We start from the raw sequence: 19214 nt of genomic DNA, 5'->3' as shown, positions 1-19214 counted from the left end.
CTCTGTGAGACGTAAAACAATCAACAAAAAAAGCTGCTCAGTGTAGTTGGCTGGCGGAAGAGGCGACCAGTTACTCTCCCTATGCACCTATTATTCAACCTCTAGTGTTTCCAGTGGTCCTTGTTTCCCCTCCACAATACTCTTATTCTTAACTTGGTAAATGATCTTGATCATTTGTCATCTTCATTTCTTTCAATTTATTTATCAATAAATTAACTGAGAAGCAAACAGTAATCATATTTTTTGCTTTTATATCAAAAATATTTAAAACAAATCTCCACTACAATCTTCTTAAATAGCAATTCAGAAGAACAAATTCACATTATGTATCATGGAGACCCACTTATGTACACAAGGTACTGATAACGGTTAAAAAATCGCGGGTATACAGGTACAGGGAAGTCATGCACAGATCAACATTGTGTCAATAGGGAGGTAAAGTCGTGTTTCTCTTTGTTTTTGTTTGTTTAATCTTAACGCTTTTAAGAAGTTTTTGATAAGTTTGTTTTTAGTGAATATTGCTTTGATGTTTTAGGCTTTCTTGTAATAGCGTACTCGTCTTTGAATAGTTGAAGGTTGGTTATGATTTTTAATTGAGGTATTGACGAATGAATTCTTTCATATCTTGATAGTACATTCATATAAAGATTTGTTTCCATTTTCAATTACATGCGATTTCAAAAGATCGCACTATACATGATGTTTGTTGAAGACAAATATATGCACACTGATTCGATGATTGGAAAGTACATGTAATTTTAAAAGCTGAGATATGTGTTCGCTTCTGCTTGTTTTGAATTTCACACCCTTAATCGTACCCCTTATCGAACTTCATGTAATATCAGATATAAGTACATTATGATAATAAGTTATTAATAACATAATATTAAGAAATATTAAACATATTTCATTTTAGGGAGACTTTAATATATAAAAAACATATATAATCTTAAATGTGATATATTTTCTTTATTTAGATAAGGTATAATGAATTAAAGTGAAACTAGATAAGACTTATATTGATTTTTCTTTTACAAAAATAAATACAGTTTAAATATACAGGACTGAACTTTTCAGGATATAAGTTTGCGTACATCAATTCGCTTCCAAACACGCCTGATGTTTTGTTAAATGAATTTTGTTTTGGAACATTTTTTACACAAATAAATATACACATACTTTTCTTTTTAATTATATTAGAGTATCTTTAGAATTCAGTTGATTATTTCATCCAAATTTTTATATGATTTATTTCTACAATAAGTGACGAAGAATTCAAGCTAATAATATTCTATCCAATCGTTTACAATTTTATTTTGTACTAAAGTAGCTATGCCTTAAATCCTCTTAATTAAAAACACGATTCTGTCTCACTTCTGTTAAAACTATGAAAATATTTATGAATTTTAAAAATATAATTGCTTTTTGACGATGCATTTTTAAAGATACAATCTTCGGGTCAAGTACAAAATAAGACGAAAATAGTCCTATCCACATAATCTGCAGTAAATCGGTTTTGTTATTATAATATTTTTGTAAGATCATAAATATTCATGTATGATTATAACAATTCTAGTCTAATATAAATATATGAACAAAACATTAAATGCAAATTACTTTTTAATGAATATTAAACAAATGAAATTGTTTTCAGAACAATAATTTGAAAGGTTCATAAGACAGGTTGACAGAATAAAATTAGAAATTTAAACCCCTATTGCAGGTGACAAGAATATTGCTGCAAAAGCAGGTTGACAGGTAGACAGGTCAACAGTTTAAATCAAGAACAACAATTTGACAGGTTTGACAGGTCGACAGGTAGACAGGTCAACAGTTTAAATGAAGAACAAAAATTTTTCAGGATTTGACAAATTCTTCGTACAAAATTCATTTGCAGTGTTCAGTCTACTCGAGGTCAATGTAAAGATTGACAGGTAATATCATAAGATACATGTATATTGAATGCCTGAAAGTCTAAATTTTATTCTCATTATATATGCGCAATGTCTGATAACAGTTAGATGTATATACATCTAAATTTGACACATTTGATAACCAAATTACCTCAACAATGTGTATTATGCTGACTCATTTTACTATAAATGAGCTGAATATATAAATTGTCAACACGTCTTATTGTCAATTCAAAATACATTTGAATAATGTTGTCAACCTGTCAACCAGATATAAAAGCACATTTATTAACAAATTTACTTTCAAACTTCACAGTATTATTGATGTCAACCTGTCCAGCAGTTTTCCTGTCAAACCTGTCAACCTGTCACTGAGGTGTCAACCTATCGACCTGTCGACCTGTTAAGCAGACATATAACGATTTTTTTGAACAAATGATATTTTATGACTTGGAAATATATATTTACACTAATGTCAACCTTAGTAGCATTTATAATAATGTCAACCCGTCTGCCTGTCTTTTTTTAGGCAAATGACTTTAATCTCTTTTATAACACGGATGGAATATATTGCAATTTTTAAAAGCTTTTTTTTTATGAACAAATGTTCATTTATGACTACTAAGTGCACATTAAAATTTATTGATACTTAAATAAAATCATTTGTAAGATACATATCTTGTTTCATACTTTATGATCCATTTTATATAATAATTGGTTGACAATATAGAATGTAATTGGTTTATATACTTAATTTACCAATAATGGCCCCAACTATTCATTAATATTAAACTATGATTCCTATGCAAAATATGCTAATTTTTCATTTTTTGTTTTTACATTTATGAATATTTTTTCAGATGAATATGCAAAAATAATATGTGTTCAATTTGTTGATGCGTGAAAAAAAATTGGAACTATTTTCGTCTTATATTGAACTTGAGCCCAATCTTCTTACATCGGAGTCTAATATTCTAACATTTAAGATAAAATAAAATGAAATATATGGAAAAAACGAACAGTTTTCAAGCTCAGAGGTCCAAAAATTAATACAAAATTGGAGCAGAGCAAACATGGAACTCCAAAAATCAGAGGTGAAATCAGGTGCCATGGAGGAGTGAGCATCCCTTTCCGACTGATCGCACCTTCCGTGTACTCCTTGTAATGATCGAGAAATAAGAAAAAATCCGTCGACAATTCAATCTGTGTATAATAGTCTAACAATTAATATGAAAAACGTCAGTCTGCAATTTTCCTTAATGACAAATTGTATATGCTGAAAAGGTAATTGTATCGATCATAGAACTTACGAAATGATGACTTTAACCAAGACCTTGATATTCTTGTTTCAGCAATTTGTCTGTCAATAACTTCCCTCGTTTAATAAATTGTTCATAAGTAGAGCATGCTCTTGCGCAAGAATAAAATTAGAAATTTAAACCCCTATTGCAGGTGACGAAAGAATATTGCTGCAAAAGCAAGGGAAGTTGACGATTGGAAAAGTTAAAGTCATCAAGTTTATCACAACATTTTGTTGTTATATAACCATTAACGTCTTTTTCCAAAAAAAAATATCCAAATATGAAACAAATGTGTCAGTTTCCGTGGCATCTTTTATTTCAAACGCATCGGGATACATTGTGTCGACATAAGAATGGAAATAACTTCTGTTAATTAACAATACGTCGTCGACATCTCTAAATGTCGAGTTGAAGGCCACAGCAAATGATTTCTTCTTTTCACGTAAAAGATTTTTAACAAATTCTTCGACCTTTTTGGTACAAAATTAACTACGCAGTGTTCCGTCTACTCGATCAATGTATAGTACTCATGTGAGTATGACTGGTCAACAGAGGATGCTTACTCCTACTAGACCCTTAATCACACCTCTGGAAGTTGTGCTTGTACCATTTTTTTTAGGTTAAAAATTCTTCCTATTTTCATGCGATGGGATAACCCTACGTAAAATGTCCTGATGTACCTGTTTTCAGTCTTGAAACTTAGTTATTTATAAAACTAAATTCAGATGGATATTTGATATTATCATTATCATATTTTTATTTTTAAGAACTGTAATTATTTGGAATCGAAGTTGCAGCAAATGCATACTACTTTTTCCCATTGGTTTTAATCTTTCTATTCAAGCTGAAAATGCAAATGATATAGTTTACAGATATCATAAATAAATTATATATGTATCTTTGTTTTCAGCAGGAATGTTCGTGCAACTGTTGGAGAAAAGTTTGATTCTTCAATCAATAGTTCAAGATGTTCGGCGATAAACTGCACATTTTCCCAGTATTCGTTGTGATATATGTTCCTGCATCATTTTTTATTACGTATGTAATTTTTCTAGTATATTTAATCAAATTTCGGGTTTATCTAAATAAATTCAAATTTAAACCACATAATAATACTTAAATTATATAATTGTTTGAATGGGACGTAAAAATGTCTACGCTTTTTGAATCGTAGGACCCCTTTCACCAAATTATTGAAACTGTCCATTCAATTAGAAACATTATTGAAATGATTGTATGTTATTTTATATTCCGTTTTAGAATTCAAATATTCATTCATATACATGTAAATACATTGTAGTAACATTTCGAGCTGGAAAGAGAATCTTATTTTACGACCCTTTGAGAATTTTTCACTCATTTTGAAAGGCATAAGGCAAACAAGTATAAGTTCTAAGTAGTCTTCAGAAGAATGTCATACAATCTATATAAAATTCTATGAGGTACTCTCCTAAAGTAATTCTTTGAATGTAGATATGGTATTGCGGTGGGTAATGGACACGTTGAACCAGGATTTCCATATATCAGGTAAGCTTTCGAATTCAGGACTACAAAGATTATTCCATTTGTCTGGTAACATCTTAATTCAGGTTATTAATTCTCTTCATTAAACAAAGTGATTCGGAGGACTATAAGTTACATGGGTAAGGCTTGGTTTCCTCTAAGCAAAATTTAAATAATTAAATAATTAAAACAAGAATTTATATATCATAGAATATCTTTAATTTCATTGTATTGAATGTTCGCCCAAGATTTCAAAAATAGCATAAATATATATTTATTTTTTATCCATAGAAGTATCTTTATATTAGCAATATTTTTATCCAAAATCAGAAACTTAAAGTTAATACTTAGAAATTTATTCTTTTCACATCCAGTGACACGGGTACCAAAGAACCCGAAAGTTGTGTATTTGGACAACTCTTAAACATAGGAGCAGTCTTTGGTAAATATGAGTTTAGTACTTCGAAGTTGATATTGAAAATATTTTTGAATTTCTCATTGACAAAGATTTTGTAGTTTTTTGTGACCTTTTAAGATTTCCATGGGTGCCAACTTTGCACCTTATTAGCAGTCTGTTTTTTTTTCTTTTCTTTTTTTATTAAAACGAAAAGACTTTCTTCAAATACGTCAAGTTGAAAAGAATTCTCTTGTTATGGTCTTCAATTTTGCTAATTAAATCTATCGACGACATCATTTAATAATTTTTAGTTCCATTTATATGTTAATTTGATTATCGCACTGATCTAGAAAAAACACAGCACAGACACTGACACTTCTGTTTCATATTGGGACGTTTTAATAGAAAAATATATTGAAAGCAGTCTTTTTTAAGATCTTTAAAACAAATGTTTGTATAATGTGCTCATAACATATAATTTTTTAATTTTTTTTTCAGCTTTGGTTATATTTTATATACGTTATCAGCAAATAGCAACTTATCAAAGTGATTGCCCTGTCAGAAGAATAACGAAATGTAATAAAGCTGGATTGATACTAGGATGGATGGCAGCTTTTGGTATCAGTCTTGTTGGAAATTTTCAGGTCCTGAAATAAATTTTACAATTTAATATCTAATTTCATTTTTAAGCATTAAAGTAAATTTTTCTATTTTAATCTTCACTAATTATATGTACACTAAATTTTGTATCTTTAATTAACTTTATTTTATGCCTGTAGAAAAACCATCATATTTTTTCAAAATATTTGATGAAATATATATATCATATTAATTATAGGAGACGAACGTTTTGGTTGTGCATTTGATTGGTGCTTTCCTAGCCTTTCTGATAGGGACAGTGTATTGTTGTGTACAAACGTATCTCTCCTACAAACTACCCGAGATGCCCGGTTCTTCCAGAAACCTTAGATTAGCCAGATTTATTATCTGTGTTTTAACGTTCATCTTTATGATAGTCCGTATCCTTTATGTGTGAAGTAAATTGTTCAGAAAAAAAAACAATCTAGGTCAAGCCCCTATAGTTTGTTAACATCCAATCACCAGAATATCTTAATTACTAAAATTTCATGGTTATTTATGTTAGAGACTAGGAAATGAAAGTGCCTGTGTAGCTCTTACTCTACAGGAGTATCTGAAGCCTTTTTCCTTGACAATGGAATAGTTTTAGTAGCAGGAAGATATGCAATGAACGATAATCCAAACAGATCGAATAAAGATATACCTATAGGTCTAAGCCCAGGCGATAAGGTAAGTAATTTTTTTTGCCCAAAACAATGATTTCTAAAAAGTATCACTTCTCTTCTTTTTCACCAAAAGAGAATCCAGCTATTCTATAGACACGGGTTACTTCCATTCGCGTGTAGTGTGCACATTATATTGCTATTGGGTTTGTTGTTGTTTTTTCTGCCTTGTAGAAACATCTTTTTTGCTTGTCTGTATACTTTATAATTCCTCCAAAATTATACAGAATCTTAATGCAAGGTAAACATTCCATGTACTTTGGTTATTACTTACCAATCAAGTTGCAAATCATAGCGAAATTTGATATGCATACCAAACCGTTGTCCATGAAACCATTTCCTTCAAACCTGTATACATTGCAGTTAAGTTACTCAATTAAATTGAATTTAACACCAAACCCAAACATTCCTAAAATAAAGCATAAAGTATATACATAATAGTTTACTTTTTTGCAGGGTTACTCGGCTCATCTGACATCAACTATATCGGAATGGATTATTGCATTTTTAATTTGCCTTTATGTGGCCACGTTTACGCCAGAATTTAGATATTTTGAAATGATTAAGCCTAAGGTAACATTCCGACAAAAATGTGTTCGATCTGGAATAGCACCAGCTGACCAGTCAAACACAAACGATGTTATGACGATAGAAAATGGTGGAAAAGATGCCAAATATTGAAGTGATATATAGTCTTTGATAAGCCTAAATGTGATACATGTATACCGGTATTTCATGTTGAGATGTGTTTTGTTGTCCATAAATATTATCAAAGAATAATGAATGTGAAATTCCCATGTTTGCTCAGTATTTTGATACATGCTCAAATAAAACATAATATTGAATGTCTTGTTCTTTATAGATTTACATTTCAAAAACTGGATAATATTTCAATCACAAATGTTATTCTACAGGAAGTAAGCATGTATATTCCAAAGAGATGCATTTTAATGTCTCTCAAAATATTTTTCATTCATTTCATATTTATAAAAATATTGTTTATTAAACAACATATATAACAATATTTTAAGACGGAAAGGCAAGTACAACTCAAAGGAGTTTGCTGTGGATTCAAATATGGAAAGATCGCACAGCAATCAGGTTCAAAAGGCCGTTAGAACAATATAAATTAGTAGCACACCATGCACCAATCACTAAAATCATGGAAATGAAATCAGGTGCTATGGGGGAAGGATATGGAGATAACGAACAGTATTCAATATCAAAGTCCATAAAACAATACAAAATAAGAGCAGAGCAAACACGGACCTCCGAAACATCAGAGGTGGGATCAGGTGCCATGGAGGAGTAAGCATCCCCTGCTGACCGGTCACACCCTCCGTGTGCTCCTTGTCATGATCGGGAAATAACGGAAAAATCCGTTGTCAATTCAGTGTATAAATAATGGACTAACAATAAGTATGAAAAAGGTCAGTCAGCATTTGACTCAATGAAAAATTGTATTTGTTGACAAGGTCATTGTATCGATCATAGAACTTACGAAATGATGACTTTAAACGAGACGGCTGATATTCTTGTTTCATCAACTTGCTTGTCAATAATTTACCTCATTTTAGAAATTGTTCATACGTAGAGCAATCTCTTGCGTATCGAATCAACTGAGATATATACACTCCGTATGCAGGTTACGAAGGTATATTGCTGCATAATTAAGGGAAGTTGACGATAGAAAAGTTAAAGCCATCACGTTTATCATATAGCTTGGTTGTTAGATTACCATTAATGTCTTTTTCAAGTAAAATATCCAAGTATGAAACAGGTGTGTCAGACTCTGTGGTATATTTTATCTCAAGCTCACCGGGATATATCGTATAGACGCTGAAATGGAAATCACCATTGTGTATTGACAATACGTCGTCAATATATCCAAATGTCGAGTTGAAGGCCACAGCAAGTGTTTTATTCTTTTCATGTATAAGATTTTGCACAAATTCTGCTTCATATGAATATAAAAATAGGTCCGCTAATAATGGAGCGCAATTGGTACCCATGGGAATTCCAGTAGATTGTTGGAGTACCTGGTCTCCAAAAACCACGTAGATATTGTCAATCAGTAACTCAAGCATCTCTTTGATGTCAGCTTCAGAGTACTTGTGTGTGCAATTAGAATGTGTTTAACAAAATTATTTTGCAAATGACCAATGACCAGGTAAGTAAATTTACGAGTTCCATTTTTATTAATAAAAGCAGCTGTCAATGATATCAAAAAGCCTGGACTTTAATTTATCGTGGGGAGTAAACATCCCCTGCTGACTGATCATGCCTGCTGTATGCTCGTTTCAAGTAATATGATTCTGAAAAATACGTCAACAATTCAAAGTATGAACATTGACAAAATAATAAGTGTAAAAATCATCAGTCAGCATTCTTATGTAGATTTGCTGAAACAATATTTTTCTTGCAAGGGATTTTAAACAAAACACTGTATACAAATAAAATGCTTATATTTATTTGATGTTGTTAATTTACAAATTAAATATACTACACCAATAAATGCGGTGACTATCGTTGACTACACAAACCTTCAGTAGATATTGTAAGACTTCATATCCACATAAAACATTAAATCAAGTAACTTTAGAGGCCCACATATTTCTGTTTCCAAGGTTGATTTTTTTTTCTTAAAACAAGAAAAAAATGTATCCATTTCTTTATCTTTTATATCTTTAATTGGACAGGAAAAATATTTTTGGTGTACTCAGGAGAGATAATTCTCGCATATTGCGTACCATGGAGACATAGCTATGTACACAAGACACTGATAACAGTTTTAAAACTATCAGTTTGCACGTATAGATCGGAATGGTATCAGTACAAAGGTAAACTTTTGTTTCATTTTATTCTTACTGTTTGAGTGCTATATTATGTTCCGGGCTCGTCAAAGTTCAATTTTTAGCACTTTTCAGAAAAAAAAATGTGATACTGTCCCAAAAATACACATGTATAAAACACTGATATTTTTCAATAGGACCCATTTAATAATGATTTTTCTCCTACTTCTTAATACTAAGTAAAGGTTGGTTATTTTCGAGGATTAATATTCTTAAAGGTTAGAAAAGAAATCATATTTGAATTAAAACATGAAATAACAATGCGTAAGGATTGATGTATAATGTATTCCTAGCTGATATTGACCAATGGAAAATCAGAGATGATTCTAGAAAAAATATTTCAAAAATACCGGCTTCTATTATTTTTCTCCTTTAAGATTAACTGAGTAATTATGTTGTTTGACGTCCCATTCGAGAATGTTTGACTCAAATAGAAACGTCTTCCCGTTAGGATAGGAAGCTTAATTTAAAGGAAGTGAAATGGAGTTTTTTCAGCTTCTTCTCTTCAAATAACACGCCTTTTCTTTGTGGTACAATACTTTAAGAATCGTGAACCAAGTTGGTAGGACTTTCACATTGACACATTTAATACAAATGTATCTTTATATCTTAATATAAAGATATATTCTTCGTGTATCTCAAAATTTTATTACGTCGGAATTCATTTAAAAGAACTTTGTTTATTGAAAAAGAAGGTGTTTGACATGCATCTAACATGCACATGAACATGTACTTTTTGAAAGTCGCCTTTTGCTTTCAACCTGCTCTATACATTGAATTACGGATGTTATCTTTAAAGTACCAATCAGGCTTTTTCATATGTTTGAGTAATATTTTGACAGTTGTTCAATACGAGTACTTTATTTTTAAATAGGTGTATTAACTTTTAAAACGTTGAATCTTAAAGTCTAGACACTTACTTTAACCAAGTATTTTTTAGTTACTTTGTGTATCAAATATTCAGACTCGCATTATACAGGTTGATATTAATTTTTATGATTTAAATTTTGCTGCATTTTATGATTGAATAATTGCCATCCCTGAGATCTAACAATGTGAGAAGAGAAAAAAAATATCAGCTTGGTGAACATTGTACCCTTTCAGATGGCTACAATTTACCTCAAAACAGCAAAAAATTCATGAGTTGAATTGTGTTTTATTTGACTATATTGTACATAAAACAAGCTTTAAAAAATACCTGTGGTAAATTGTTGCTTTAGTCTAGGTACAGTAATTTACTTATTTAAAAATTATATATTTCTATGTACTTCACAAAAAGATGACTATAGTTAAACTAAAACAAGTGTACATGTAATGTATGTTTTTTCTTAAAACTGTTGCACTAATTTTTCAGTATGGTTTTACATAATTTGCTTAGTTAAATAAAATTCTTTTATTATATATTTGTTGTTTGTGAATGCTTTTAATAGATTTACCTGTAAATGGCTGAAGCTCAAACCACTGTTCCAAGATGTTTAGAGACCATTTACACATATTTCCTGTATTCATAGTGGTATACGTTCCAATCTCATTTTTCATAACGTGAGTAAACTACAAGGAAATATGACATGAATTTAATGAAGAAAAAGAACTTTCCAGTTTTTTAAATTTTAATTTCTTTTCCTATTTAGATGACAAACTTCTATCTTGCGTCAGTCGTCATTTCATTTGTCCGTGTGGCTAAATTTCACCAATTTTTGTATGTAGTATATGTATGGCACGCCAAATTCACAAAAATGAGCTAAACATAGTTTCACAGTCGATAAACTCGGTTTATCGGTTGTAAACTATAGTTTACGGACTGTAAACTATAGTTAACAACGTTAATCTATATTTTACATCTGTAAACCATAGTTAACGCGATAATCTATGTTTCAGAACCGTAAACTATACTTAACACTGAAAACAATCATTTGCGATTCCAAAACATATATTATCTGATAAATACAGTTTCACGATTTGTAAACTATGGTTTATAACTCTTAAGTTAACTATAGTTAACGATCTGAAAAATATACGGTTGTCTCACGATTTGTGAAACTATGATTAACAACTCTTAACTATAGTTCACGATTGTAAATTATAGTTCACAGACGTTAATCTATGTTTATCAACAAAATCTATTGTTAAGTTAACGCATTATTACAGACAGATAAACTAAGATTATCATTCGTAAACTATAGTTAACAACCGTTAAATTTAGTTTTACAGATGAAAACTATAGTTAACGAATTGTTCACGGTTTGTAAACTATAGTTTACAGTCGATAAACCTAGTTTATCAACTGTGAAACTATGTTTAGCTCATTTTTGTGAATTTGGCGTGCCATATATATGGGATTTAAGAGGCAAATAAATTTCAGGGGATATTAGAAGATTTTATTAATTTGTAGTTTTCGGCCCCACCCAGGGATAGGGGACAAAATTGTCCTGGTCCCAAATATTCAAAGTTTTTCCTGGAAATCAAAAAATAAAACTTATGCATGATTTTGATAAAGATAGAGCCACTTATCAAAATTCAGAAATTCATGGCCATATGATGTTAGTGGCATTGGTGTTAGGGAAATGTTCTTTTAATCCAACAGAGAAAGTGTATCATTAAAAGAATGTTTACATGACCCTTAAGCCCTTGAATCTCTTGTTTGATTTTTTTTTATTGATTTATTTTTATAATTTATTCCAGTCAACCGTTCTTTGTTTATTATGCTTTAATTAGAATGAAAATTTACGTAAAAGACTATAATCAAAACTTGTTTTTAAAGTTAAAAGCCTGCAAACTTTGTTTTCAAGCCTCAATTAAATAATTAAAATCATTATCATGAATTTTATCTGTGGTTTACAATAGATATGGTATTGCAGTTGGAAATGGGCATGTTGCGCCTGGATTTCCGTACATCAGGTAAACATATTGCAAAGAAAATTTATACAGAATGTAACGAAATCCAAATGAGAAACAAGAGTGATATTTTAGCATTAAAACATATGCTTTATATATATATATAATATATATATATATATATATATATATATATATATATATATATATATATATATATATATATATATATATATATATATATATATATATATATATATATATATATATATATATATATATATATATATATATATATATATATATATATATATATATATATATATATATATATGTACTAGACAGGAATTGTCGTCTTGAATGGTTTGAATTTTTTCTTCAGTGACACAGGCAGCTTGCCTCCTGAAAGCTGTGTATTTGGACAACTCTTAAACATAGGAGCAGTCATTGGTAATAGAATGAATAACCTTGGTGTCATTTAAAAGAACTTTATTAGTTAGAGTATGCATATAAAACATGGAATATACAGAAAGACAAAACATTATTTCAATATTCTTGTAATTTCTTAAACTTGAATAACGTTTCAATACATTTTCTATTCAGTTTCAGTAGTATTCTATATACGTTATAAGCAGATAGAGACTTACCAGCACGATTGTCCAGTGAGAAGAATCACCAACGTAAACAGGGCAGCATTCGTTCTGGGTCTGATGGCTGCGTTTGGAATAAGTCTGGTGGGAAACTTTCAGGTAAAGTGTGAGAATATAAATTACAGCAACTCAAATACGAAAACTATTGTGACTTATCATGGACCTCAAAAGGCTAGCAGAGCTTAAATAAACAAACAGTAAACAAAAAGTCTGTCCGACTCTAAGAACAACTTTTAACAGTATGGTCGAGTAGTGTCTAATAGGAGGATAACGAATAGTGATCAATTTCATAAATTGGGGAATCAATTAACTCAAATCGTGAAGAGGAAATGAAATACGGACTTCTGGTGGGATCAGGTGCCGAGGAAGAGTAAGCCTCAATCTGTTGACCTGTGACATCCGCTGTGAGGCTCAAGTAATGATCAGTATAAGAAGTATTCTTTATTCAAATTTAGTATAATGGTATTGAACATGTCAGACTAAACACTACCCAACGATAGGTCGTATTCAGTAAGAATTTTTCTAACATATCTCACATTTCATTTAGTTTGGCGATTTTTTCATACAGTATTTGAATACATGGGGCTCAAGTCAGTTGTAACCATTACACATACTTACTCCTCTATGGCACCTGATCCCACCTCTGAGGGACACTTACGATGAATGTATGTATAATTTTGTTTATAATTTTAGGACGTGAACGTTGTTGTTGTACATTTGATTGGTGCCTTCCTAGCCTTTGTGATTGGGGCGATTTACTGCTGTTTACAAACTTACCTTTCTTTCAAACTACCTGATATCCAAGGATCCTCCAGAAAACTAGCACAAATAAGATTAGTTATCTGTGTTTTAGATTTTATTTTTATTGTTACAAGTATCCTTTGTTCATAGAAAAAGGCATTAAGTACTACATGAGCTATAAGAGACTCGAACGCTTTCTCCTGTATTTTGCTTTAATTAGAAAAACACAATAAATTTCATATAGATTTTTCTTGACAATAATTCAGTTTTGATAGCATCAAAGCTAGCAACAGAAGACAAACCAGAAGGTCTGAAGGCTCGGTGTTGGACGCCAGGTAAATCGGTACGTAAATCATTCAGTACTTTAGGAGGAAATGTTATATCAGAGAATCTCAAAGTCCATTAGCTGGTCGTATGCAATGTGCATTGTACCAACATTCAACAGCATTCTCAGCATTTTGCTGCAGTTTTGATCCGATTAACCAACCAAACATATTGAAATACTTTGTTGACTGTTGTTTCAATCTTTCAATTATGTCAATAAAATATGTTGAGATGACGAACAGTATTCAAACTTAAAAGTCCAATAAACATTACAAAATAGGAAGAGAGCAAAGACAGACCACTAAAACATCAGAGGTTAGATCAGGTGCCATGGAGAAGTGAGCATTCCCATGCTCTTGCATATCGAATCAACCCCATATGCAGGTGATGTGGGTATATTACTGCATAAGTAAAGGAAGTTGATGATTGAAAAATTAAAGTCATCACGTTTATCATAGGGCTTTGTTGTTAGATTACCATGAACACATTTTATAGTAAAATATCGAAATATGAAAAGATTTGTTTGACTCTGTGGTGTCTTTAACTTCAAGATAAAGGGATATATCATGTCAACATATCTACAAATATTTGTATATACACAGTATATTTCATGTAATTATAATCACACTTTCCAAGAGAGTTCGGGTATACTGATACCTTTTTTTCCTGGTCCGACCTTCCAAGTATTTTCTTAACCTTTCATTAAATTCCTTTTGCATTTAAAACTTTTAGCAAGCACATCTTTTGGAATATATTTGTTGATGCCCTGTAGATGTGCAATTAGGCTTCAAAATTTTCATTTGATACCATGTGTCTCATTTGGAGGTAAGAACGACTTATTCTTAAAACTTTGGTTTCAAGAACTTCTCTTAAATATTCGGTTTCAGACAATTATCTTTTGGAATATAATTAGAGGTTACCTGATGTTCAGAAAGATTTCATAATTCTTATTTTCACCAAAGGACCAATTGGGATATAAAAAACAACATTTATCCAAGAAAGTTCATTTCATATTTAACCAGTAGACAAATCAAATTCTGAAATATTCTTATGGAAACCTGTATATACACCATAAGGTTTGAAATTTTCACTTTCAGACAAGTTTTTATTACAAAAATCACAATTAAGGCCCAAAATTTTATGCAGTTATTTATATTTGACTTACTTGTACTTTGGGAGCATAATGCCGAAAGCACATCGTGCCATTGGACTCTGTTTTGGGATATGCTTTTTAATTGGGTCCAGGTAAATCCCGCCTCTTTTGCCTTCTTTTCCACGGACCTTCTCCAGGATTGCCTGGGTCTCACAACCCTCCCCTTTTCTTGTGGATTCCTAGTCAAAATTTCAAATCAATATAAATTTTGAAATAATTGTGATAACAAAACAAAATTTATACCATATGTTCAAATTGAAATGTTTTAAAAACCTGCAAATTTTTAATAACATATGTATCATAAGTGACAAGCTATTCAAAATCAAAATTTTGACTTAAGTCTGTTCTCAGTTTATGGTCTCCAAGCTTGGGCCTTTTGTAATGTTGTTTGAGGGTTTACCTAAAGTGTGACGAGCAGTATTCAAACTCAAACATGTCAAAAGTCCATTAAACATTACAAAATAGGAAGAGAGCAAAGACGGACCACTAAAACATTAGAGGTTGGATCATTTCCACGGACCTTCTCCAGGGGTCTCCCAACCCTCCTCTTTTCTTGTGGATTCCAATCCAGAGCCTGTTTGTGATGTTGATTGAGGATTTGCGTAAAGTGTAGCCTATCCAACACCATTTTCTTTTCTTTATCAATAAATATGGGATTTTGGTTGGTTCTCTTGAAATCTCTTCAATGGGCTGTTGTTTGAGATGGTTTCAGGCCATCTGATTATGTTAAGGATAGTGCAGATACATTTATTGATGAAAGACTGTAGTTCGTTGTTTATTGTTTTGGTTACTTTCCAGGTCTCGGAACCATATAAGAGATCTGCTTTATCATTTGTATTGAAAATCCTGACTTTGCACTTTATGGAGACTGCTTTAGAATTCCAGATTCGACTGAGGGTGTTGAAAGCTTGTTTTGCCTCATTAATTCGGCTTTGGACGTCGTCATCTACGCCACCGTACTTGTTGACGATCCCCCCAAGATAAGTAAATCTGTCAGTTTCTTTGATGTTCTCCCCATTTAACTAGATTGAGACCTCTTGTTTGTTGTTGCTTTTCATTACCGCTTTCTTCTTAGTATTTATTTGAAGGCCAGTCTTTTGGCTTCTGGTGCCAATCGTGATAGTTTCTCTTGAGCATCTTAATTGTTCCTTGTGCGAGAACAATTCAATGTCTGTCATCTGCAAAATCTAGGTCTTCAAGATGTTTTGTGAAGGTCCACTGCATTCAGGTCTTTCTGCCATCTTTATTTCCTACATGATCCAGTCAATGACTATCAGAAATATGGAAGGTGAGAGGATGCAGCCCCATCTTGCTCCTGTTTCCATAAAAGAATCTGTGAGTTATTTATAGAATATTTAATTAATACATTTCTAAGAGGAAAATTCTTCAGAATCAAAGTCTAAATTATTAAGGTTAACTTCGTATCCTTCGTATCCTATTATAAGCAGAGCTTACGTTATTAGCTCAAATGAGCTGAAAGTTCAACTGAGCTTTTCTTCATAATAGGGAATCCAAGTTTTACATTGAAATTGATAGGGAAAATCTTTAAAGATATTCTCAACGACCACTGGTCCAGGAAAGATGAAACTTACGTGGAAGCATATAGAGGTAGTGTAAATTCTAAATTGTTCAAATCGTGGCCCCCGGGGAAGGGCGGGGCTTCTATAGGGAATTTAATTTTTACATTGAAATAATATAGGAAAAATCTTTAGAAATGTTCTTCTCAAGAACCACTTGGCCTTTAAAGCTGAAACTGAAATGCAGCCTGGGGTAGTGTAGATTCTAAATTGTTCAAATCATAACCCCCGGAGGTAGGGGTGGGCCACAATAGGGAATCTAAATTATACGTTGATTTTAAATTTATTGAAAAATGTCTACATAAAAAGAAAAAAAGACTCCAGCTAGCTATGCCTTTAATTCAACATTTAGATATTTTGAGAACATTTTGTCAAATACTAAACTTCAGCCTCATCTATACGTGGATTACGTTGATACGTTGACTACTAGTAATATCCCGATGCTGAGCTTGAATTAAAAGACACCACAAAGTCAGGCATATATGTTTCATATTTGACTAGTTTACAGAAAGAAATTGACAACTAAACTTTTTTCTCAATCGTCGACTTACCTTTAATATGTAGCAAATACCATCATCACCTGCATAAGAAGTAGATTCCATACGTGTAAGAGCACATCCTAGCAAACCTTCCCTCCTTCCTTGTTCAGTTATGTCTGTTGAAGTTTTATTCGAACACATTGAGAGATGTGAATATAATGGATGGAAGAATCAACATAATCAATGTAAACCCGGAAGTTTCAAATCTTTGGTACTTTGCAGAAGAATAACTCAACCTTTTTTGGTCATTTCGTGGGACAGGTACAGATGGAGGAACATAACTTTTATTTCATAATTTTTTTTTGAATTTCATCCAAAATATAGCGAGAAATCCTTTATCAAATACATGTAATAGCACAATTTGATGTAATATACCATGTTGTATTACATACCAATTAAAAGTCCTTTTGATTAATATTGCTATTTTGCTACAACTATAACAAGTATTTATCTGTTTTCTTTGATTGTAGGGGTACGCTGCTCATTTGACGTCAACAATATCAGAGTGGATCATTGCGTTTTTAACCTGCATTTTTGTGGCCACATTTACTCCAGAGTTTAAACATTTCGAACTCATTAAACCCAAGATAATTTTTCGAGAAATTACAAGAAAAGACATGGTTCCTGGATTAGAGTCCAACAAGGAACCAAAAATAATGACAATTAAAAATGAAGAAGCAAGTGTAAAATATTGAAAATAAAAAAATGTGATAATTTTTTCTGTGATAACATATACATGTACATATAAAATCAGTTTAATAACATGGAAATGCTTGTCAATCCCAAAATTATTATTATTCGTATTATCTCATTATTACCAATGATGTCACAAATGTTATTTAAAATATCATTTTTTTTTAAATTCTTACCAAACTCAACATATCCTGCAGTTGTTTGAACACATTTTATTGAATAAATCAAAAGGATTGGAAACAAGCTTAAGTTCTTTTAACTTACGAGTTCCTCTCCTTAAATATATAACTATAATATGTTATGAAATCCTGCAGTTGAGTCTGATGAGAATAAAGCTTTGAAATTTTAACACAAGCAGACAAAACCATGAAACTTCACCTGTGTATGTTTCATTTCGACAACGGTGTCTCCCCGGCTACATAAAATAGACATGTCTGTAAAATTTCTTCAAAAGCATTCTCCATTTCTTTAATTTGAATAAAGTTCATAATTCTATATTTCACTTATATAAATTTTATTTTGACAAATGCTATTTCCTTGATTACTAAGAATGGAAGATGTCAGCCAAAGCCTACCTAGTTGTAGATTGTCCCCCGCTTTCGCGAAAGCGAGGGGACATTAAATCTCATTCGTCTGTTTGTCAGTCTAGCGGTCCGTCCGTCACAAAAACTTTAACCTTGCCAATAACTTTTGATTTAGTGGAGCTATGACTTTTATATTTCACATGTGTATTCCTTGTGACAAGACCTTCACAAAAACTTTAACCTTTTTACACAAAAAAATTAATTTTTGATAACTTAGTTGGAGCCATGACTTTCCTATATTTCACATGTGTAAACGGTTTTATTTTCCTTGTATACTTTGACAAGACCTTTCTTTGGATATCAACAAATTTGACCTTTTGACCTTTTGACCTTTGAAAAAAACTTTAACCTTGTCCACTTTTACACAAAAAATTTAATGTTTTACTTTGGCCATAACTTTTACTACCTTGATGTGTTTTTTAAACTTTTGTAAATTTTTATATTTGGCATTTGCATTAATGTATAAAATTTACCTTCACGATTGACCTTATTCTAAAAAATTAGCTTTGGTGATAATTTCTAAAGTGTAAAATTCACACCCACAAAGCCACCGAGAGCGGGGGACCACAATTCTTTGAATTTGCTTGTCTTTGCTAATAACTTATAACAACTATAGAATTCACGAAGTCCTAAAGTGTAAAATTTACACTTTAAAGTGTAAAATTTACAGATTAAAGTGTCGAAATTAAAATCGAATAAGTAAGAAGACATAAACATCATTTGCAGGTGATAGCTGTGAATATTACGAAATGAATAAGAAAAGCTGACTTAATTTCGGTTGTTATAAAATGTAGTTGTAACTTCTCCCTTATCATCTGAAGACATCTATGTTACGGACCTCGCTGACTCTG

General features: G+C 31.4%; 1 protein-coding gene across 1 annotated transcript; it reads left to right on the top strand.

Moving 5' to 3' along the window:
* The first annotated feature begins 53 nt into the window (after positions 1 to 53).
* Positions 54 to 18213, top strand: LOC134245103 (uncharacterized). The gene is made up of 15 exons (XM_062727363.1): positions 54 to 435; positions 4128 to 4252; positions 4688 to 4741; positions 5092 to 5159; positions 5613 to 5758; positions 5953 to 6133; positions 6337 to 6422; positions 6872 to 7092; positions 10720 to 10809; positions 12112 to 12165; positions 12485 to 12552; positions 12706 to 12851; positions 13446 to 13626; positions 13760 to 13836; positions 17557 to 18213. The coding sequence occupies exons 2-15, from the start codon at positions 4182 to 4184 to the stop codon at positions 17779 to 17781; spliced, it is 1668 nt and encodes a 555-aa protein (XP_062583347.1). The 5' UTR covers positions 54 to 435; positions 4128 to 4181; the 3' UTR covers positions 17782 to 18213.
* Positions 18214 to 19214: the final 1001 nt, after the last annotated feature.

The sequence above is a fragment of the Saccostrea cucullata genome, unplaced genomic scaffold (assembly GCF_032062105.1).
Source record: "Saccostrea cucullata isolate Sc308-1 unplaced genomic scaffold, CSIRO_AGI_Scuc_v1 ctg53, whole genome shotgun sequence".
Classification (NCBI taxonomy): Eukaryota; Metazoa; Mollusca; class Bivalvia; order Ostreida; family Ostreidae; genus Saccostrea; species Saccostrea cuccullata.
Note: the sequence above shows the minus strand (reverse complement) of the source record. Positions and strands in the feature narration are given on the sequence as shown.